Source organism: Phoenix dactylifera, chromosome 9 (genome assembly GCF_051530095.1).
Source record: "Phoenix dactylifera cultivar Ajwa chromosome 9, Ajwa_hap1_PhDact_Kaust_v1.1, whole genome shotgun sequence".
Classification (NCBI taxonomy): Eukaryota; Viridiplantae; Streptophyta; class Magnoliopsida; order Arecales; family Arecaceae; genus Phoenix; species Phoenix dactylifera.
The window spans coordinates 26,606,635-26,630,374 of NC_143198.1; the positions used below are offsets into that span (position 1 = coordinate 26,606,635).

A 23,740-nucleotide genomic window follows, 5' to 3' on the forward strand; every position below is an offset into this window, starting at 1 on the left:
GAATCAGCATGAGCATTTTGTTAATCATTAAGTAGGTCAGATCAAGGCTTCAATCCAATAACCTACCATATAGTTGCGATTTAACAATTGAAAGCATTTAATCAATATATAAATACAAACTTAAATGCTAAATGTGCAATGCACACTAGAGAAAGCTCTTTCTCTATTTTAAAGTCAAAAAGATTCTATTTATTAGCTAGATACGGAGCATGTATTTATTGTAATTTAATTTGAAAGTCACATCTTATATTTATGAGATTCAAGAAGGTGCATGTTCAATTTTGCATCGATAGTGTATGTCAAGATATAGTTTAATACAAGAAGCAAACCAATAAATTCATGTTAAACTATATCCTCCATATAAAAAAAAGAGAAAAAGATACAGAGAAAGAGAGAGTACTTGTCTTGGCCATCTCCATTCAAATATGATTGGGTTTAGATTAAATAATAGAGGTTCTAACAATCTAAATAATTAGATGCGATCCATTATCTTTAAATTATTTATAACTAAAAATTATATATTTTGGAGACTCTTAGTTTATGCATCAACTGGTCAAAAAAAATTAGATAATGCTTACTTTTTGACTACTTGATGTTTAAGCTAGAGGTTTACAAATCACATGATTTTTTTTGTTTGTAAATAATTTAGAAATAGAAGATCATGCCCAACAACTCAAATTATCACCGTAGGAATTTATATTTGATTTAAAACTAATAAGATTTGAGTAGAGATCTTTTTGAATGAAGTCAACATCTCTCTCCTAATAGGATTCCATAAGACATTCAGCAACGTAATGCATTAGGATTCCCCACCACTCAAAGTTTTTTTAGATGGATTAAACTGCCTAAATGGCTAGATCACTTGTTTATTAGAGAAAAAAGGAAAAAAATAGAAACACCACCCAATTAGACCTGATGGTTCGCGTGCGCCTCAGGACCCGGGATGAACCGCCCTGGTGCCACCGTTCTTTCTCCCTCTTTCGCAAGCCGCGGGTGAAGGGAAAATGAAGAGAAACCAGGGCACACAAACAAAGAATAACAAATAACGAATGGCGGCGCGGCTCCGGGCCTTGCCCGCTATCTCTCTCTCCGCCGTCCTCCCCCTCCTCCACGGCCGCTCGAGCTTTCCCACCACCGCCGGGAAATCGCTTAGCTTCCGCCGCTTCTCCTCTAGACCCGTAGCTCGGAGTTCTCCGCTCGTGGAGGTGTCGGCCCAGGCTCGGCGCGGTTTCTCCTTCCAAGAAGACGACTTCGCATCCAGTAAGCTGTATCCCCTTTTTTCTGGGGCTAAATATGACTATATGGATCATATGCCAAAGAACTATTGATATCTGATTCTTCCTTGGGCCATCAAGATTTTTTCCTTCTGGATTTCTGATTGAAATCGTCCCCCTTTCTGGTGCGTCAATTTTTTTATGTTGGTCTGATGCTGTATTTCATAATTGTGTACGATTTTTGGATTCCAGCTGCTGATCTGTGCTTTGAGTCGCCGTTAAAGATCGTGGAGTATCCTGACCCCATCCTGAGAGCGACGAATAAGCGCATCAATACATTTGATGAGAACTTGAAGAAGCTGGTCGAAGAGATGTTTGATCTTATGTACAAGTGAGCTATTTTCTTCTTGTTTTTTATGTTTGTTAGACTCATGCTTTACAAGCCCAAGTAATTTTGTAAAATCTTTGGTTAATATGTAAGACTAGAACTTAGGTAGATGCTGAGCATGTTGGTGTTGTTTTCCATGTCTTGCATTGGCTAATTGCTGGCAGCAGTGGATGTTGTTCAGACTTTAGAGCGAAACGGAAAGTTGGAAGTGGTTGTGAAACATAGGAAGTTCAGATTTTATATTTCTGGTTTTATTCCTGCTGAAACATAGTAAGAGAAGAAGCATCGAGGAGTTGTTTGAAGCAGTATATTTGTAAACAACGAACGGGCAAAGATGAGCTCAATGCTTGTCGAAGGGAATTTGTGAAGGCCTTCATGCATATGTAGGAAGAATGGAGGAAGCTTTCTATCAGGGTTGGAATTCATTCAGATAGACTGGTAAAACAGTTTATCCAAACTGGCCCTGGATAAGATGTTAAGAGTGACTTAAGAGTTAAGATCAATCCGGAAGCATACAACTGGGCTAATTTGTTCTGTCAGATGGAAATTCTGCCCATATGGGGTCGCTCCTAAATCATTAAAACTTTGAAAGGAACTTGGCAAGCGAATTTCACAATAAGCTAAAAGGGACACTAGGATTTGGGTTTCAGATCCAGCTTGTAACTTAGAGCCTCAGATAACTTTTACCAGCACAAGTTCTCTCAACTAGCTATCATCGTTATTGGGCTCATTGTAGTCTTGATATTTTTGTTACTCGGAAACCTCAGTTCAAGAAATTTCAGACTCTTAACACATTTGGATACTTGGACATGACACAATGCAACAGCCTTGGCAGTTCAAAAATGGGGTGTCCTACTCACATCAACTTAAAGTATCGACTGTCAAAGTCTCTCAAGGTTCGCACAAAGTTTTGGGAGTGTTGTTATTAAGGATGCACAGGTGGAATTGTTTAGAATCATTCCCCTAAAAATACACTTGGTGAAAAAAATACATTTTTTAATGCTGTCCATCGTATGGTCAGCATTTTTGCTGGTCGGGGTGTGTGCATGTGTGAAAAATTTGTGTATGTGTGTGTATGTCTTTGCATGAAGTGTTCTCTTGATCGGCATTTTAGAGATAGAAGCGCTAGGCACCTCAATACACCTTAAGACTTGGCACCCTTGCTGCATGTTTAGATGACAATCATTACTGAGACAACCGACCAAAATAAGCAGCTAAGTATACGCAAACTAGGGCCTAGCTTGAAGCATCAAGTATGAAACATTGGATATGTCAATATGTTGCTTGTTGGGAAACTCTAGTGACAATTGTGATGTTGAACCCGACAATGAGTAGTTAAACATAGTTGCATTGCTTTGATGTTCCCCTAATTTCGAAGACACAACCACTTTTAAATGCCCGAAGCAATGCTTTGACTATGATGCAAAATCCTGTATTTTTAAAATCAGTGTAAAGAGGCATATAGAGAGAATTGGTATATGCGCCTGAACATTTCATACTTGCCCTCATTTTGGGTTATTTCTCACTGAAACATTTTCTGGACTCATAAGGGTCGCAATGATGACATAAGAAGCTTGCTAATGTAACACGCTTTGTGAAAAAATAGTTTGAGATGGTCTGGATATGCAATTCTGGTCAAAAACAACTCTGAGAGGGCGGCCATTTAGTTTCAAGTCTTGGATAGAAATTAGAACAAAAGGAGGAGAGAGTCAAGACCTGCAAGGCCTTGATGAAAATGGTGAGAGGAATTTAAAAACACTTTCCAGTTTAGAAGCCTTGGCCTTGGATAGCAGCCAATGGCAAAGCAGGATCCAAAACGTTGACCAAGAAGTTGGAAAAACCTTTTTGTTTGCGTATGTCCCTTTGTGTTTATCTGTATTTAACTGGTTGGTGCGTCAAATTCGCATTCAAGGTGCACCACAATGGGATTATCATGCACTTGCATGTAGCACAATTAGGCATATAGGAGTGAATGTGAACCTTCTGAAGCCTAACACATCAGTATTAGGAAAATCATCAACTTGTGGTATATGCTCTTGATTTCGACTTGGGTTTACTTCTGTTACTTTTCTTTTCTTTTTTTTCTCTTTTTATCTCTCTTTCTTTTATGTTGAATAGTGATAGACATTGTTGCTAAAGAAATATACCATGTTTCCAGATGAGCAAAGTTTCTTTATAAGATTGGTGTGATATTTCTTTAAAGCTTTCAAGGCATCTTATGCTTCGAAAAAACATGCCTTGTTGGGATTTATATATGTTGTGTTGACAATATACACATCTCCCATTCCAGTTCGAATGCATGTAGAGCATATGATTAGGACTACCATATAAACTGTTTGAAGTTTTTGTTAGTTACATCTGACTACAAACTTCAACAACAAGCAAAGTTTAGTAGTTTTGTCAGTTTGGTGACCGTATTTTAAATTTCTTCGTCAACAAAAACAATATTAGATAAGCAAGTTTTATAAAGTTGCACTATAAGCACTGCCAAATCTATGCATATTAAACCAGTTTTACTCAGCATTTTTTTGTTTGTTTATTTTTAAAAACTAGATTATTGGCTGTAGGGAAAATGTGCACCCTTGATATCCATGCTGTGAATTTTGTTTTCTGTTTAATTTGATATACGAAATGTCTTAATCATGTCCTTTGTAGGCACTCCTGTGATTTATGTTATGAGTTCTCCTTGATAATTGAAAAAAAAAAATCCTAAAAGTATTTTGTAAATATGTTTATTGGGAATATGTTTTTACAGAACTGGATAATTTTGCCAGATTAGTTTTGTTCTGAGTATGCCTATTATGATTGTTTGATAATAAATTACTTTTGAGAAATATCTCTTCTTTCTCCACAGAACTGATGGCATTGGACTCTCAGCACCCCAAGTTGGAATTAGTGTTCAACTCATGGTATTTAATCCTGCTGGTGAACGTGGTGAAGGAGAGCAAATCGTTCTTGTGAACCCGGTAGTTTACAAAACCTCAAAAAGGACTATACTTTACAATGAGGGTTGCTTATCGTTTCCAGAAATCTATGCAGATGTAGAGGTGAGAGTTGACCTATTGGCTTTCCTGCTTGTATTGTGCATCAATTGCAACTTTACATAGCTGTTCAAATATTGAATCATGAGTAGTTTTATTGCAATCCCTATGGCTAAAGAGATGGAACAAGAATAGTTATGCCTATTGGAATAGTTGTGCCACAAGTTTTCCTATTCTTGTTTAGCTAGAATTTCTGGAATAATTTTTGGTTGAGCATGTTTTTATCCATTAAAATGTGGAGGCAGGCATAAATTATGGCTTTATGCCAGGGATAGCTTATGACAATCTTTCCTTGAAATAGTTATGCTTGGCATAAACAAGTTTGACCAGCATAATTGTTTCTTGCTTATACCAATTTTGCTAAAAGCTGTTTGGTAGGCATAAAGCTTATTCCAATCTTTATGCCTGTTTTGTGCCCAAACTAAATGCTGCCCAAATGGATTATATCTTGGAATGCTTTAGTTTTTGAATTACTTATATTAAATTTAACTAATAAGGATCTTATCCAAATAATAATGACAACAACAACAACAACAGTAATAATAAAGGATCTCATTTAAGTGCTACAACTATAACTTTATCTACTCCAAAAACTTAGTGGAAGTAAATGATTAGTTAGACACTTGCATAGGCTTTAGTTGTGGCTTTATTGATACAACATATGAGGTGGTCAATTCCTTAGAGAGCATATCTAAATTTTATCAGAGTTCTTGTAATTGCTGACAATTTTGTATGTACATTATAATATGTACATGTCAATGTTCTGCCCATGTTGATTACTCTGATCCTATATTTAAGTGTATCTTATATAGAGTGGTTCTATAATTTTGTACATGCACCTTTCATGGGCTCCATACTATAAGGTGCTGGTCCTTTTTTGATGCATATATCTGGCTAAATGCCACAAATAAATAATGCATTAATGATTATTGATTTTAAAGAACTGGTCATCCCAATGGAAACTTTGGAGAATTCAATAAGAGATCCTCCAATCTGTGATGGATTTCTACCATTGTATTGAGTGCTTTTATGCTCTTTGTCAACAAACAATTTGTCAAGCCCTAATTTTTAAAGGACTTGAAAAATACCACATGGTTTTTATTCAGCCTAAAGACCTTAAACTTGTTTTATGATTGCTTAATCAACCTCTCTTGATAGATTCTAGAGACCTCAGCTTCTAATCTTGAAAAGTGCTTGAGAAGTGTTTTCCTACTTGTTCTCCTCTATAATCCTTAAGGAGTTGGGTAGGGATATCATTAATGTTGACATCTCCTTTTCCATCTTGTCTTGTAAAATAGATTTATAAGTTGGGAACAATGTTTTAAAATCCAAGCAGGTTGATCAGGTTGACTTGTCACACACAAACACTTATTAGTTGAGTCACAATAAAACCCGCCAAGGTTCTAAGTATCGGTTCAGTATTTGTATTAATACCCAATTGGTACACCCCATGTCAAGTGTCGGTACTCGGTATTGTATATCCCTTGGTATTTGGCACTGGGTATAAGGTGGTGTATCAGGTATGTTTTGCTACTATAATGGTATGGTACATCTACTGGTCGGTATGGTTTGGATTGTTGACCTAAGTGGTTTAAATTGCTTGAACTTCATGGGTCGGACAATTCAATTGATTTGGTTAAATTAGTTTTAAAGACTAGAATGATAGAGGCAACAAAATGCACGTCTCCACTAACATACTTTAGTCCTCTTCCTTTTCTTTTCTATCATAGGTGCCACTACTTCCGCTTCCCCCTTGATCTTTATCATGATCGTTGGGTGAGGATGGTTCCACCATCGAGGTAGAATAGGAATATGTTACCAGAGAAGAGGATGTTGCTATTGGAAGAGAGGAGCATGCCATCGATGTGAGAAAAAGATCAAACTGCCATTGAAGATAGTTTTGAGAGAGGAGCATGCCATCAACGTGAGAAAAGGATCAAACTGCCATTGGAGATAGTTTTGATGGCCACGAGAGGTGCCCACTCTCTGACCACCCTTATCTTTTGCCCGTTGGTGGTACCTTAAAATCTCACCATTAAGGTGCAGTCATGTTAAAGATGGAAATCATGCCTCCTTTGCAACTCTGACTCTACCCCCACCCCTTTTCTTATTATGACACATAGGAATCAATTGAAAAGAGTTCATGCCTCTAGGATTTTGATTATGAAGCAAATAAATGGTCAAACATTAATTTTGGAATGGTGGTGTGGCAGTAAAGTCAAAGAAACATTAAGGAGTAGGAACCAAAGGATGTGGTTAGGCTAGACGGGGTTGAGATAAGGGGGCAATTGTATGAGAATGTGGGATCATAGGTTTAGAGAGAGGGAGGTGGATGGCTTGAATCGCTAATGGGATGGGGATTATGGAAGGACTAGGTTGTATGGTTGATCAGCATTCAAATTGGTGGCTTATGAGTTATGACCTTAACCCCAGAACGGTTTACACCAAGTCACTGGGTTCAAAACACTGGTTGAATGTGGACCCTCAATTGTACCAGCATACCCCTTCTTTATCCAAACCAATCCAATTGTGTAAACTATTTGTTTGTTTATACAACACTAATGCATCAGCAGTTAATACTACTATTGGGTAACTAGCATCTTGAATTTTTGATTTGAGAGGTTTACGATGTGTGACCAAAATAAAAGTTTGGCATTACACACTTAGGTATGGATACTGCCTGTTAAAATAACTTGATCTTCTAATATATTTTTTGTTCTTTCCCTGCAGAGACCTGCATCTGTCAAGGTTGGTGCTCGAGATATAACGGGTGGGAGGTTTAAAGTAAACTTGTCTGGTCTTCCTGCACGAGTTTTCCAGCATGAATTTGATCATTTGCAGGTTTTCGTCTATTCTATGCTGTCACATTCTCTCTTTACTTTTGGTTGGATCATGTAAATATGGAGCAGGGAGGAAAATAAATATAAAAAAAGGACCTAACTGATGTCTTATTTATAGCACGGCTTCAATCATTGCCTGAGAATGCATTTACTTGTTAGTTCCGAAATAAAAAATTTAGTTATTCTTTAAGCTAACAAAACTTGGTCAAAGACTATAATGTATTTAAAGAGAGTCTTTTTCAGTCATTTTGGTATATTATCTTACAAAATATCTCAAGGAATCAAAGTATATGATTTGTCAATTATAGTAGTAAGAATCATATTCTAGCATCTGAATTGAACGACTCTAATGCAATCCGGTGAATGAATAGAAAAATCTCAGAATAATGAGATAACTTGAACATTTCACATAGTCCAAAACCATGAAGTTCAAGCTTAGGGCTTTCTCCAGCTATTTGGATCTGGTTGGCTTCGCAAAGCTCATAAAGCCCCATCAACATTAAGTTTTCCCTAAGCTTTTTTAAGAGAATATATAATCTTTGGTATTAAAAGGACATGATGATAATATATAATAAACTACGAAAAAGTTGGGAGGAACCAGCCATATAGCGTTCCTTCTTTTCTTAAATATATATAGATATTTCATGTTCTGAAAAACAGAAGGTTTCCGGCCATATGACAGGAGTTCTAAAAATTGGATTTACAAGTTCATGCTGAGATTTCAATTTTTTACCTCTTTTCTCAAAGAGTTCCACTTTAACTCAAAAGGTGTGTAAGCTGGGTTGACCAGTGTATGAAGGAACTACTTTTTTCCCATTTCTGTCCTTTTATTTTCTTTATCTTTAATTTTCTGATATATTTCTACTTTCCATAGCATTCTATGTCATGAATTTTGGTTGAACGCAGTTCTTTTAATGGAAAATTGTGTTGCTTCCCATCTTTTGCCAAAGTGCTACAGCAGCCTGCATAAAGAACTGCTTTTTAGAACATCGATCCAAATTCTATCTTTTCTACAGTTAGTTACTCAAAATTTGCTTAAGCAACCTACGGCATTCCTCTAAATCATCTATTTCCGTCAAAACCGTAGTGCACCAACCACCTCATTACGTTATACCTTTCCTTCACAAAACTTTAATCCTTTAACAACTTCAGTACCTTCTCCCACTTATTCGCTCTTTTTTCTTTTCTGTTTCCTTCCCAACAAAGCTAGGTTTCATTGGTCTGGCATTAAAACTAACTCTGATTGAAACCTTCTTTGCTGAGAATAATAGCAAAATACAATAGAAACCAAATATCATTACTCAAATTGAGGTTGTCAACATTGCCATATCTAAGCATGCAAAGTTTCTTAGATTTGGTGGTATGTTTGAACCAACAGCATCTAGTTATTGGCATATGTTACTAATTTTCTTACTTGAGTGTCTTCATGCAGCATTCATGGGGCATTTAAGTATAACAGCATCACCTTTATTTTTTTAATCTCATCACCGTCATACCATTTCTAATCATATATAGGAAGATGATTTCTATCTTCTTGAAGCTGTATAAGTTTTCCTAATGTTTAATATTCTTTCCACTCTGGAGACCTTGTCACTATCGTGTATTCAAATATCTCTTTATTTCGCACTTTGCCCAGCAACTGGTTACAAAGATTGATAGCTAGGTTGTGATTTGCAGGGAACTCTGTTTTTTGATCGGATGACTGAAGATGTTCTTGAAAGCATTCGTTCAGATCTGAAGGTTAGAAGAATAATGACTGTTATAGCTGCATGTGAGCTGTTGTTGTTAATTTTCTTTTCTTTTTGAGTGGATGTCAATTAAATCCTGTGTCCTCTCCCATTCTTTGGCATTTTGGGGCAATCTTATATCTCAAAGTTGGTCTTAGAAAAAGCATAGCTTTGAAAATTACAATGGCAGTAATTGAAATATTGTGGATCTCATCGAGATTTTGTATGGCACTGTGGGAAATCTTGCCATGCAATACCATGAATTTCCTCTTATTGACTTGCTGCTTCACCAAGGTGGTTGTTTGGATAATCAATAAGTTCTTTTTTAGAGGTCCACCATGCTAGATAATTTTAATGTGTATAACCATGTGGGCAAACTTAAGAATTATTTTCCTGTTTATTTTAACATTAATTTAAGCATGCATAACGAAGAGCAGTTAACCAGCTGACTTTTACGTATCCGAAATATATTCTGGTTTTATGATAATGAATTTTCATAGTTTCACAAGTAGATATTCTTAATTTGTGCATGGAATTCTGTGAATCAATTATGATCCATTAGATTTTGAGAACTTTTACAATTAACCCTCAATCTGATAACATCTCTATGAATCAGTGTCAATTCCTGTCATTGACAAATTTGCGCAAGAAAGATGTTGCCCTGGAACCTTAAGATTAGTCGGTGGGAAGAAAAGACCATCTTATCTACATACTTTAAACTTCAGAGTCATGTAGTTCGGGATTCTACAGCAAGGCATTTCTCAGAAGATACCTCTATGGATAGAAAAATTTCACTTTGCTATTTGAGAAAAGATATGCATCAACAAAGACCTAGAATACTATATTTGGGATGCCCATAAAAGAAAGTTGGGTCTTTAGTCTAAATGGTTATGGGGAGTTGAAGATGAGAGATGGGTGGCTGGACCTGCAGTGTGATAGAGAACAGAATGTAAGGGGAAGAATAATTTTAGCTGTACGACATAATGATTTTCCCATTTTAATTATATTACTGGTGCATGAGGTGTACAGATGATGGCAAAAAAGGTTTCATCCCAAAATAGCCGCAAGGACCAAATTTTCTTCCAGCATGATCATTGGATTTGGGATATCGCATTTAACGAAAGCTTCCAGGCACTTAAAGGATGCCCTCTTATGCAGACTAGTGGAGTTCACATTTTTAAGAAATATGACATAAAGAAATTTACAGCAAAAAAAAAGAAGCTATTTGGAACAAGAGTTGATGAGTTGGAGACTATGAACACCTTTTTTAGGAGAAAGAACATGTCTGATATACATTGAGTAGAAGAGTGAGACTTGGTTTTTTCTTAAAGGTGCCACATACATAGTTTGAGATCTTCAGGTGCAGGTTTTGCCTCTTCAAGACAAATGCCAAACATTTGCAACAGAGAACTTGATCGGATGGAGGATAACTGCACGAAACTTGCCTCAATCAAAGAGGCAATTGTTGATATGGTTTTAAGTTTCTGTATGGTGAAACTGAAACCAAAAGGTTTCAATTTAGGCCAGAACTAATCCAAAGGCAGTGTTGTTTTTATAGCATTGAAACCAAAATCAAAATGTTTCAACTAGTCCAACACGGCAACACCAATGATGGTTTTATAATTTTGGCTGATATTGACCTATGGGCCATGCATGATCTATATTTGCTCATTGTTTTTCTTAATTTGAGTCTGAATCCTAGAAAGCATTTTATTATGATTGAACTCCGATTGTGCAACATATGAATGAATTGGAAATATTCTGGTGTTTGATTCCAAGAAATTATGTTGAAAGATATTTTGGGTTTTTGAGAGATTGAGCTCAAACAATGGGTGGAGTCTGTAGAATGGATCAGGGCTCCTGAAGAGTGAATTAGAAAGATTTGGACTTTGGATATCTATTCCTAAGTCAGGTTATCAGGTCACCCAGATAAGGACAGAACCTGACAACAGGTGCGGTTTTTGTACATCTAAAGGTGTCTATGCAAACTGGAAGCTGTATTATGAGGGATTTATGTGCAAAAAAAAAAAACAAACTATATTTGCATGTAGAATGTATGCAGCACGCTGATACATAGAAACAATATTTGTAGTTTCAACTGTGAATTGTTGGCTTACATTGATAATCATGCTCTTTTTTTGGCTGGTTGGTTTCTTTCAGTTTATAAACTTCATTGCATTGACTATAGGCTCTAGAAATGAAGTATGAAAGCAGAACTGGACTGCCAAGCCCCGAAAGCATTGATCAATATGAAAGAAGAAAGGAGGTTGCTGGTTTTGCTAGAACATGATTTACCTGCAGGTGCTTTCTGCTGACTCAGATATCGCATATTTAATTATCTAGTCATGTCCACCTGTACTGACTTCTGTAATATTAATTTGCTCTAATTTTTGCACCTACAGGATGCTAAACATGTTTAGCAGAAGTTATGTTGGAGTTCACCTAGCGGAATAGGTCATATCATGATGACTACATGTGCCAAGAGCCAATGACTCTAAATTCACAAGGTTCTTGCTTGCTCTAGTATGTTGCCCCTGCAGAGCATAATTTTGTCAAGAACGCATATGATGACATTCTGTGTTTGAGCATCCTACCATTTTTTGAAGCCTTGCATTTACATTGTTCATAATTGCAATCAGAGAAAAGTTTCTTTTCTTAAAAAAAAAATCTGGACAAAAAGATGGAACTTTCAACTTTTCTGAACTTTATAAATACGAGTGAATTTTTTCAATTTTACATATTGTGTATTTCTAGATATGATGCTGGAATGCAGACAGTCTGAGGCTATTGACAATTTTATTAATTCAAATACTGTGATTCTTGATGATGTAGGAATGAAGGAGAGCTGTGAAGTGGATTAGATATCTTATGCAACCACATAATACTACTTAGGTTATAGAGTCAAAGATGGCTAAAGCCCTATGCAGGGTGCATTTTGAGAAAAAGAAAATATAAACTAAGAATCAAAATCCGTCGTACCGACCGTATCGGTGGGCACCGGTACGGGTACGGTTTCGGTTCGTACCGGCTTAAACTGGTACTGTACCAGTACCTTTTTTCGCTAAACGCGTGCGAACGCGTGCACCGCCACGTTAAATGCCACAAATGCCACTCTATGGCATTAAATATCTCGTGTGGGGCAGCGCGCGGGCGCCGTTCCCTGTGCGGGGAACCGCGCGGGCACGTAGCCTTGCGCCCACACTGGTGTTCTTCCCCGCGCGCGGGGAAGCCGCGCTTGGGCCGATGCGATCCAGCCTGGTTCGCACCGGTACACAGCGAAAATTGGCCAATTCCGGTCCCTATAGGGCCGAAACCGTTTTTCACAGGTGAACCATACCGGTTTGGGGCCGGTACTGGTATAGTACGTGTTGAACCGGCCGGTTCGGGCCGGTTCAGCAGATCATGCTGAGAATAAACAAAGCCTCCTAAAATGGATCATACACCAGGCATGGTAAATTTTGAAAATTTGGTGATGATTATTTTTTACTCGGAAGAACTGTTATCCAAAAATTTGATAATCCATGAACTAGTCTGGAGCAGATAGCAAATTTCACATTTTTGATTTATTTGTTAGATCTGTGAATCGCGCAACCTCTTTACTAAGTGATGCTTTTCTTTTCCAAAACACAAAACCTGATAGGAAAAATAGTTGTAGATTCCTTAACTCATACAGAATATGTTCATATTCCAAACCCCCCATAAAAAAATTTAGAGCTTTAGGTTTTTTAGGTTTTTTAGGTTTTTTTAAAGAAAACCTGATAGTGTGTGATAAGCGAACTGCTAGAAACCATGATTTACCCTTTTTTTTTTAAAAAGCCCTTTCAATATCTAGTTACATATCTAAAGTTACAAACCTAAGGCTCTAACTTAGCAAAGCCATCAGCATGGTCTTCCATACCGCCTCATACCGTCCGGTATGGGGTGTATCGTACCAGCAGAAAATTGATATGAAACACACCTTTAAGTCGGTACAAACCCTATACCATATGTACCGAGGTGTACCGCCCTATTTCGAGGTATACAACATGTACCAAGGTGCGTACCGATTCGTACCGAGGTGTACTAAGATAAAAATTGAAAAAATATTTAGAGAGCTATTTCGGCACAGAGGTATACCGTACCGTACTGAAACGATAAGGTACCGATACGGTACCCGGTACCTAGATTGCAGACTTTGGCTATTAGTCTTCTATGTCATAAGGCTTGGTTATGGTTCATTTGTTTGCTAACAAGGCAGCTCATTCATACTTTGGTATATCTTATCTATTTGCAAAAATTATTAATATTATAACAGTGATATTTTAATTTTTTGATCCTTTAACATTGAAGCTTTTATTTAACATCACATCTGCATGAGAGGTGAGCTTAACTTCCTGAATTATGGCAATTGAGGCATCCCATTTATTCAGTTAATTTCTGTCAGCAGTCATTTGCTATATCACATATCTTTTTACTGAAGCAACAGCTTTTTTTAAGGCCTTGAGTTAGTCTTTTGGACAACTTCTGCTTCTGTTTGAGATTGTCGTCTCTTCTTTTGCGTGAAAAGTTTTACTGTTAGAAAGCTATTTCTGAAGAATCAAGATGTGAGTGTATCCAATGCTTTCAGATAGCCATGATGCTCATGTAGTTTATTTTTGTACAAGCGGAGAATCAGCATAGCTGCTCTTTTACTTCCCAAATATTGAGCCATTACAAATCTGGCATAAGTGATGTCTATATTCCCCGGATATGGGAAAGTGGTATCCACCATAGCAGGCTTTATGACCATGCATTATTATGTGATCCTAAGGCTCAGCAATAGTAGTGTACACCTTGAATGGGAAATTAATGTGAACTTGTCGTAATAACTGTAATGCCGCTAATTTTATAACTTATACATACATACATACATACATATATATATATATATAGATTTATTTATTTATTTATGTATACTCTGATCAGTGGTGCAAAGGGGTCGGAAGAATCACGACCGCATGCATGTATCCACCAATATTGCTTGACTGGGGCATTGTCAGCAAACTCAGCATGAATCGTGATCGAACTGGATCCGGTTGCTTGTTGGTTTTCCAGCTTGCAGACAAACAATTGGAGGAACAGTTGGGGTGTACAGTTCCCCATAGGCCTGCCAGCAGAAAGGTTCATACATGTGGTAATGTTCCTGCAGTGGTTTGAGCTCTACCTCTGTTAGGCTGATGCCTGAACAAGGCATACTGTCACTACATGCAAAATGCACTGGTTGCACTGTGAATGTTCCTTTAATGTTCTCATATGCAATGCTTGACAGTACTACTGCTGATGTCTGGTTCTTGCAAGACCTTCTGTCACAGTAAAATTGGTCGATGACAATAGGTGTTTGGACCTCCGAGACTTTTATATTTGAGAATCTTATGCTTTGAACAGAGCCTGCGCCACCCTGCATTTAGAATGTTGTGAAAGCAGTTTAGTCTTTAACATATCCAAGTAGCTTAAAGAATTGAAGGATATCTATGTTTTACAGATCTCTGGTAGAACGGAAAATTCTTAATGGCATTCTTGATGCTATGTCATTACAAAATCTTGGCAGGAGGGAATTAGTCTTGTTGCACGAGTACCGTATAGTCTATAGAGGGAATTGTTAAGGTCATTAATTGGATGAAATCTGAGATGGAGGTGAGAGGTTTTTCACCTGCCAGGTCTTGACTCTGACACCAGTCATTGTGCTGTGTATGTTCACATCCCTTACTGTTATATTTGAGACACATGCTTTGGTGTTGTCCTTCCCAAGTCCGCCTATGCTAATCCCATGGCCTGGTCCACAGTTCACATTGTGTATGTTTACATTTGAGCATCCTGTTTGGATGGAGATGCAGTCATCGCCTGCATAACACAAGCCAAAAATCCAGTGTCAGCAAACATATGGGATTCTAGACTTGTTGACCACTTCAGTATGTGCTCTGTTATACATCAGAAATATACGAGGAAAGGTAATTCTGTTGCCTTGTGTTAAATGTCTGAGTCTTGATTTTTCCCCCTCTTATTGTTTCCTTTTCTTGCTGTAGATGAAGAACAGAAACAGTCTGTTCATGAAGTCTTATGCCCCATTCCAATTTCAAGGGAGTTTTGAAGATCCCATCTCTGCTTGGTAAGGAAACCTCTCAAGTCTTGTTTATCAGTGCATGAAGCACAGCTACCAAATGAGATGATGCAGGACAGCTTAAAGGATCTTCAGAACCCCTATTTTATAAGGAAAGCAGGGAGGGATGAAGATTGCAAAACTGGACCTTACAAGACAGATGTGGAATGGGTAGCTCTTGGTTTTTTTTCTTTTTCTATTTCACCCCTCCCTCGCTTGAGCACTAAGGGACCTGTTCAGTCTACTGTAGGCTCCTATTCATCTATTTTCTTGTTACAAGTGAGCGATAAGGGTTTGCTCCCAGTATTGTATAATGGTGGCTAACAATTGCCTGCATGATCTTTAGAACTCTGAAATAGTGAGAATTTTCTACCAGGGTAATGGAATTACCACAGCCCAAATCATTGTGATGGATGGATACATCTTTGGAGTTCTGGAGATGAATTCCGTCCGTGTTGAGGCTGTTACCAGGGGAAGAAATGGTCATGTTGAAGACCTGAACTGCTTCGCAGTTGTCAAATTTAAGGTGGCATTGTGGGCTATTCTGTATAGTTATGCCTGTGACTGTCACATCGTAACTCCCATAAAACCTCAGAGCCTGCAATAAAAAGGAGAAAAAAAAAAAACAGATTACAATGTTATTCAGTCTGAATGGAAGCATTGCTTATTGTTTAGAAAGCCACGCAAGAATCCTTACTGTTGGTTTGATCTCTGGCATTTTTGCACTGAGCTTAGCATTAATCTGTTACAAATAGATGCAGGTAAGTATTTTCATGTTAGATTCCATCATGAGCAAAGTATGATTCTTTACATCACAGTTATCAGACTGAGAAATGAGTCTGGGACATCAAGTGAAATTGGAACTGGGGAAGCCTATTCTGATATAATTTAACACAGTAGTCTGCTAGCAGATATGGTTGCTTAAAATGGGAGATGGGGTAATTTAATGGCTGTTATAATGATCATTGCAATGGTTTTTGAGAAAGGATGCTTAATTATAAATATCAACAACCAGTATCAGAATTTCGGCTGTTATTTGACAGTTGTTCCATTATAACTGATGTGGTGAGAATAGTGGCCGTTATTCGCCATTTGCTTTGTTTACTCAATAGAAAAATATTTAAATTCAACTTTTTGTGACAGTTGAAAAATTAATTTTTTATTTAATTAGCAGTCCTTTTTTTTTAATTCAGTCAACAGTATGTCGATACATGAATTATGCATGTATTATTTTTGAATCAGCCGAATATTCAGAAAAAAATTGTTTTGTATACCACCCCCTATGTATTACTTGGTAAAATACATGGATAAAATATTTATATGTTTCTTCACTTATAAAGTGGGATGGACATTGGGGGAGTGACTTCAAATCATGAATTACTAATAAAATAAAAATTAAATATATTTTTTATATCTTTATAGTATTAAATATTATTATGATCAGTATGTACACATATGCGCACATTTTTGAATTATATATGTATATACGTACGCAAGTGTGTGTTGTGAATTTTTGACCGTCGAATTTAAAACCATATCCGATACATCCAAATATGTATATAACTGAAATTCTACCGTACATACTTTTTAAGACTGAATTTTGAACCATATTATTTTCTTTCTGAATTTAATTATATTTGAACTTTTATGGTGCTGCATTTTGCCGAGTATCAAGGGACCAGCCATGGTCAACAGTGATTTGGTCATGTGACGGTTACTTTGCCTTTTATCATCCATCAGTTTTTGTCAACATGGCGAACGACAGTCATTGTATAAGTCAACCTGGGTGTTCTGTGGGGTTCTGACACTATGGAGCAATACATGAATATATTGAGACCCTGCAGCCAAATTGTCTTGAGAGACGGAACGCGATGCTTACCGGGTCAACATCGGATTCGGAGTTTGTCCACCAGACGCTTCCTTGGCCTTCTATAATGCCACTGCCTCTGATGGTTATGCCTTTGAGCTTGGTGAACTGGAGCCACTGCAGCAGGCCTGAACCCCAAGCTTTGGAGCTTGTTGGGGCAACGATCCTTCCGTCCAACTGCAAGAGAGACCACCTTGTCGTTATTGGTTTTTTGTGTCTTCTTTTGCATTATACTCGTTTATAGACAATATTAAAAAATATAAAATATATAAATAAATTTACCTCATCATATCAGCTTAAGCTTTTAGGGCAAACGATTTTAACATGGTATGAGAGCAAAGGTCCTGAGTTTAAACTCCATCCCATATTCTAACTCTATTATTAAAAATTTCATATGTTGGGCTTAGTCATTAAGCTTTTTCTGATATATTTGTCGCCTGAAATACCGGGCAACAACTCCATAGGGAGTAGAAACTGACTCGGTGTCAGCCAAAAACCGAATTTAAGTGGGTCACTTGGACCCAGACCAATCTTTTTGTCCGAGATCTGGAATATAATCCAGACCTGGGTCCAGATGTTAGACCAGGATCCCACTCAATCTCACCCCTGTGAGCACAATGCGTCGCAGACGAGGGACCCTGGCAACCGAATGTTCTTTAAAGGCACACTAATTTTTACAACTGATTTATAGCAGCATTTTGGTACCTGAAATACAATATTGGGTTGACAGTAAGGTCCTGAGAATGAGATTGGCCTAACGACGAATTGGAATTTTGCTGGAACAACCATGGTTGAAGCCTCCACTTTACAAGCAGCAGCCCAAGCAGCCTCGAATGCCTGCATTCCATGAGATCAGATTTGTGATGCATGACCAGAATCCAGTATTCCTTGTATAGGGCAGATTAAGATATCCATTTCATGATATACAAATGCTTCTAAGCCATTTCAATTCTGCTTTACAATAGAAAATAATAGGGCAAAGAGCACATCCTTGTCAAAGACCCATTTCTCAGTAAACATGCAAACAAGACTTAACCCCATCAAAATTAAATATCAACCCTTTATTTCACAATTTAGGTTATCAACAAGCGGTAGGAGTAGATCAGGGGATATGAAATAATGCGACCACTGCCTTCTTTTTGCAAACAGACAAAGAAGCAAAAAGTCCCATCCCATCAAGAATAAACATCAACCTTTTATTCTTCTTAATCTACAACAGCTGCAGAATCTATATATTTTTCCACATTATTTTTAGCCACAGGGTTGCAGTTGCAACGAGGAGATATTTGTATTTTTTTTAAAAAAAATAAGAAACATTAATATATTATGAAAATGTTCATCTATATAAAGCCCTGCTCATTTAGCAAATACCTTTTTCGTTCTTACCTATTAAACACACACACAGTAGCGAAAAGGAGAAAAAAGAAAACACCAAACCTTAAACATCAGGAGCTGCAAATGCCCATGGCCGCTACCCGAAGAGACAGAATTCTATCCTTATTTCTATATTTTTCACCCATTGACTGTATTCTAAGAGAACTATAAAGCCAAAGAAAAGCTGACTAGAATTTTTTTAAATTGCCGGGCAAACAGAACAATGTGGTTGGTTATTGGCATTGTTATGGCCTTATCCCCTGCTACTGGTCGCTGCAAAAACCAGGAATGTCCTAAGATTTCAATTAATTCCAAAGAAAAACTCAGAGAGGTTAATGTCAGCCACCTTAGTGTCATCGGTGACACCATCACCCTTCGCTCCAAAATCAAGCACATCAAACGTCGCTGCTTTGGGGGCTGTCGGATATCCTTTGCTCGGGCTGTTCTTCGGGCTCGGTTTCGGGCTTGACTGGCCTCTGCCACCATGGTGGTAACTTCCACTTGTCTTTCCCTTTCCTTTCTTTTTTGCCAAGGAGGAATATGGAGCCTTCTTTTGCCTCCAATGCCTGCCTCTCCTCCCATCACAGACATCGAAAGTGGAGTACAAAACAAGAAGGACAAGAAGAAGGAGCACTCCAATGCCTTTTAGACTAATGCCGCTCATCTTTACGTTTATACCTATGTTTTTTTTTTTTGTGTGTGTGTGTGTGTTTGAGAGAGAGAGAGAGAGAGAGAGAGAGAGAGAGAGAGAGAGAGAAGAAACAGAGAGGCGACGGAGTGGGTGGTGAGAAGAGAAAGGAGGGAAGGGTAGGTTTAAATAACCACGGCCTCAGCATCTCTTGACCCACAGCCCACGAGCAACAATGAGACCAACGAATTTTTCATCAATAAATAAAAAGGAAAGGCAATTGCCAATTTTTTCATGAAAAGATACAATTGCCAACGAATTCAAATGTCCCATTCCTTATTTCCTTTGCTACCTCACTTGTGCAGGAGTTCTACATCCTCTAAGATAATATCACCTACTCAAAGCAATAACTCAAAATAATCCAATTTTTACCTATCCTAGAGCCAGATGATCAGCTGTTGTACCAAAAAAAAAAAAAAATAGTATACAAAATAGCATGGAACCATAAAATGCACCAAGAAAAAAGAAAATGTTGCTTCAACCTTGGTGGAATATTACACATACTCTTACAATGAGGCTAAGAGATGCAACTAGGTAACACCTTATTGTTTCTCCATGAATTACTGCCAACTATCCATATGTCCGCTTCAGCAGCCGACACATGTCTGCGACAAGTGTAGTTGTTAACTACTAATCTCTTCTTAAAAATTCAATAAGTACTCGCATCCATTAGAGCTGACACGAGGCCAATTTGTAGATGGTCGTATCCGACATACTTTTACATTCTTACTCTAATTATTATAATCATTTGGCATGAAGTTAGGTGTTTAAGTTGTAGGCATTTGTTGGGCAATTGATGTCATAGTGCTATTCATTTATTTCCTAGTGTAAAATTATTAGATTAATTTGCATACACTTCTCTACACAATGCCAATTTTTTTTTTTTAACATTTCTTTTTTCTTATAGTTTTTTTGTTGGGAAAGCCAAAGGGGCACATGTGAGTGGGTCTAGGGGCCATGGGTGTTCTTAGAGGGCGCTGATGGTAACATCTCCTGATCACATGCAACGGTCACGGGCGCGAGCACTGTACTCTGTCTTCTCCCCGGCAACCGCCAAAAGGAGGGGCGGAGAAACGTAAAGCGGCCGGGAAAAGGGGCCCAACTGTACTCTTGTCTTCATTCCGCTAACCACCGTACAGCTAAAGCTCAGAAACCAATTCTTCAATAAATAAGACAAAAAAACATATTGGTGAAGGGGAATGAGAAGGCTCTCAGTAGTGTCAAGCTAACTTTTATTCCATTTAGAGTGCTGAGAAGGGGTTAAATTAATTGAAGTTGGATCTTGATTTATCCTCCATCACTAGTGAAAGAGAGGTGAGGGGTTGGATTAAAGGCTTTGGTAGGAAGTATCAAAAATGATCACTTTCTTCGCCTTTTCGCTAAGGTCAAGTATAGATAAATCGGAGTCTAAGAGATGGTATCTATGTAAGGGCGGAGCGTAATCAAATGAAGAAGAAATGAAAGAAAAAAATCTTCTGGAAAAGTATGAAGCAAAAAATGTTGTACTAATAAAAAAGTACAGACATGTGTTACGCACAACAAGTGCTTCAAGCGACTTCAGTACTGCTAGAGGGTGACTCGGCTACGATGATCAGCTGGGTCCGACAAGGCCCAAGTAGTGATGGAGGAGTTCATCTCCTGCTCTGTAATAGTTGGACGATGGTGTGAGAGGGTGTTATAGTTCAGGCTATGCATGTATATCGTGAAGCTAATAGGGCGGCCGACTGGGTGGCGGCATATGTTGCGAGCCACTCAGAAAGTACCCTATGGACTGGGGAGGGTGAGATGCTTGAAGCACTTCGAAATCTTTTGTTTTCTGATTCCATTGAGTGTATTCGTATCTGTGATGTATGAAATGCCCGTTTTAGGAAAGAAAAAAAAAAGATTTTTCATGATAACCAACAAATCTTCTGACATTTCCATTTGTATTTAGAAGTCATTTTGATGTTGTCCTATACTGATCATTAGTATATCATCGAGCAATTTCTGTCAAATTCTAATGTAGTTACACAACCTCCGCATGAATTATTACAAATCTTCCTTCTTTTATGACCATCACAAAGAAAATCAAATAGCATTCTTATGAGGTCTATTGAGCATGCTCAACTTTTTTTACCTGTCTATAATTTTGTTCTCAGCTGCCCAATTTTGTATTAGTACTTAATTATTTGAAATACTTATGCTTGGTCTCCATTAGATAGCTAGATCATTGTTCGTGCAACATTATCAGTCTCGCCTCGTCTCCAATCATTTAGTGTCATTTTTTTATGTTACGTAACAGCCAAACTCTAAGAGCTTGCATTATTGATACGTGTGATGCATTTGCAGTGCAATATATGCATGACAAAATATGCCTAGTATTAAATATAAACATGGCAAATATATCAAATATGTAGAACATACAACTACAGTATGAAAATAGGTGTATCAATGGAGGTCGATAACCCACTAATTCAACCCAAAACCAACCCAAAAAATAAGGTTTGAGCATGAAAAATAAACCCATAGGTTTGAACTGCTATAAGCCATCTTTAAATACTTCGGATAAGTTTGGACTGGATTTGGGAGCAAGACCATAATTTTTAGAGACCATAATTTTTACGTATAACCGATTGAATATCTCCTTTTTTAAAATTGCATAACTTTTTGAGATATGCAATACTACAGTCTACTGATAAAGTGTTTTGAAGCATGCAGCAATTGAGAACGTATGAAATGTTTGGGACTCCAAGTGGATTGATCATACTAAAGTCTTTCTTTTGAAAAGGAATTTGATTAAGCATAACTCAAATTCTAGAAAAAATCGTGAAGCGACTAAAAAAAGTTGATAGAAGTCAAGATTTGATTTCAGGAGGATTTTAATCTTTTCGTGATTATTTTCATTAGCCACAACTATTTTAAAAAAGCACTAACATATTTCAATTAGAAAAGGAATTCAACTTAAATTTTATAAAGACTCACTTACTAGTATAAATAAAGGAATTGTAATTAGTTTTATTCTTCAATTAATGAAAAAAGGGGTCTAGAACTTTTTTTTTCGATTTTTTTATTTTTCTTATTGCCTTAAGAAATTCAAATTGAGTGAATTGAGAAAATGTCTTCCTTCTTTCCATTTAGATTATTGGATTTGGGTTCCAAAATTAAATATGAAGTCTTATTGGGTCAATTTGGATTAACTAGATCCATACTCCAAAACGTAAAACCCAAACCGATTATATGCGTATATACAAAATATATATATTTAATACTTACACCCATAGGTATATAAATGCATACATACATGTCTATGTGTCTATCTTTTTTTTATTCATAAAAGAAAAAAAAAACAAGCAGGGAGTAGTGAAACTATAATAATGTTTCTCCATAAATTTTATCCACATCATTTATTGTATTTTTTAAATATATTTATAATGAGGTATATTATTATAATATTTTATTTACTCTTCATATCTTTCAATTCCATAGATATATATCGATAACAAATAATAGTTCAATAGATGTCCCTTTTCAGATATTTTTTTATATTTTTTTATAACTATTTTTTCATGTTTCATAATTTATGAGATAATATTTTGGATGTAACAATAATATGAAAAAAAATAGGCAAAAGCATAGCAAAACAACCTGTTAGGTACCTAATTTCTACCCGAAATCTAATCTACTAGGTTTTTTTTTTAAAGGGGGTGGGGGCGCAATAGTAGGCACTAATTCAAAATTCTAATCAAATTTAGGTTTGGATTTGAATAAAATAAATATATTCTAGAGGTTTGGGTATGGGTTTTGATGAGGTTGGAGGGTATCCTCCGAACTCCAGAACTCAGTCTCCACCGAGCTCAAACGGCGGAAGCGACTGCTTCTCCTCAGAGGTATTATTCGCTTTAAAGAGAATTTCATAGTCTCTTCCCAACGCACGGTTTTGCCCCGCAAAAAGCACCTTTGAAGAGAAAGGGGTAACTCCCCTCCATTTAAGGAACATACCTCTCCGTTATCTAATCGACGTGGGACTAAGCTTGGATCCTTTATTCCCACAATAGGTATAATTAAATTTGCCCTTAAATACCTCTAACCATACCTGCATCATAATAATATGATTTTTTTTTAAAAAAAAGAGAAAATACTAATACATGCATATGCGTGTGCGGGCATGTAGAGATACCACGATCGGGCGGCCGACGGACCGTGCGGCTGATGTCATGCATCGTGCCTGGATACGTCATCAAAGCCAAAATTATAGCCAATTCGCAAAAGTTACTTCTAATAATATCGGATCCGATCTCACGTCAACTAAATCCACCGTACCAACTGGATCCCCAGGTGGGGCCCAATTTGGGGAGAAAAAGGAATAAAAAGCTTCGAGCCTATCTCAATTATTAGGCAGCCATCCATTCCGATCATGATAAGACCACGTGCATATGATCTCAAATTTACGCCCAAGCCCTTGGCATTAGCCGTATCATGTTTACGTCCTCTGCTTTGCCGCATCACG

At 37.3% G+C, this 23,740-nt stretch overlaps 2 protein-coding genes across 8 annotated transcripts; one reads left to right on the top strand and one right to left on the bottom strand.

Moving 5' to 3' along the window:
* Positions 1 to 897: 897 nt before the first annotated feature.
* PDF1B (peptide deformylase 1B) lies at positions 898 to 15,703 on the top strand. Of its 7 annotated transcripts, XR_015968916.2 has the most exons (9): positions 898 to 1,260; positions 1,467 to 1,605; positions 4,457 to 4,649; positions 7,374 to 7,484; positions 9,161 to 9,223; positions 11,399 to 11,511; positions 11,613 to 11,717; positions 14,155 to 15,176; positions 15,252 to 15,703. XR_015968916.2 is itself a non-coding variant. In XM_008802499.5 (7 exons), exons 1-6 carry the CDS (start codon positions 1,050 to 1,052, stop codon positions 11,498 to 11,500), a joined length of 819 nt encoding a protein of 272 aa, XP_008800721.3. In that variant the 5' UTR covers positions 898 to 1,049; the 3' UTR covers positions 11,501 to 11,511; positions 11,613 to 15,703. The 7 variants fall into 7 exon arrangements, 1 of the variants encoding a protein (XP_008800721.3); XR_015968915.2 differs by having other exon boundaries at positions 11,613 to 15,176; XR_003387152.4 differs by having other exon boundaries at positions 14,155 to 15,703.
* On the bottom strand, positions 14,030 to 19,349 carry LOC103714999 (polygalacturonase At1g48100-like). Its single transcript, XM_008802498.5, has 7 exons — positions 18,913 to 19,349; positions 17,898 to 18,029; positions 17,205 to 17,369; positions 16,023 to 16,067; positions 15,716 to 15,923; positions 14,879 to 15,069; positions 14,030 to 14,626 (listed from the first exon to the last, which is right to left on the bottom strand). The coding sequence occupies exons 1-7, from the start codon at positions 19,228 to 19,230 to the stop codon at positions 14,234 to 14,236; spliced, it is 1,452 nt and encodes a 483-aa protein (XP_008800720.3). The 5' UTR covers positions 19,231 to 19,349; the 3' UTR covers positions 14,030 to 14,233.
* Positions 19,350 to 23,740: the final 4,391 nt, after the last annotated feature.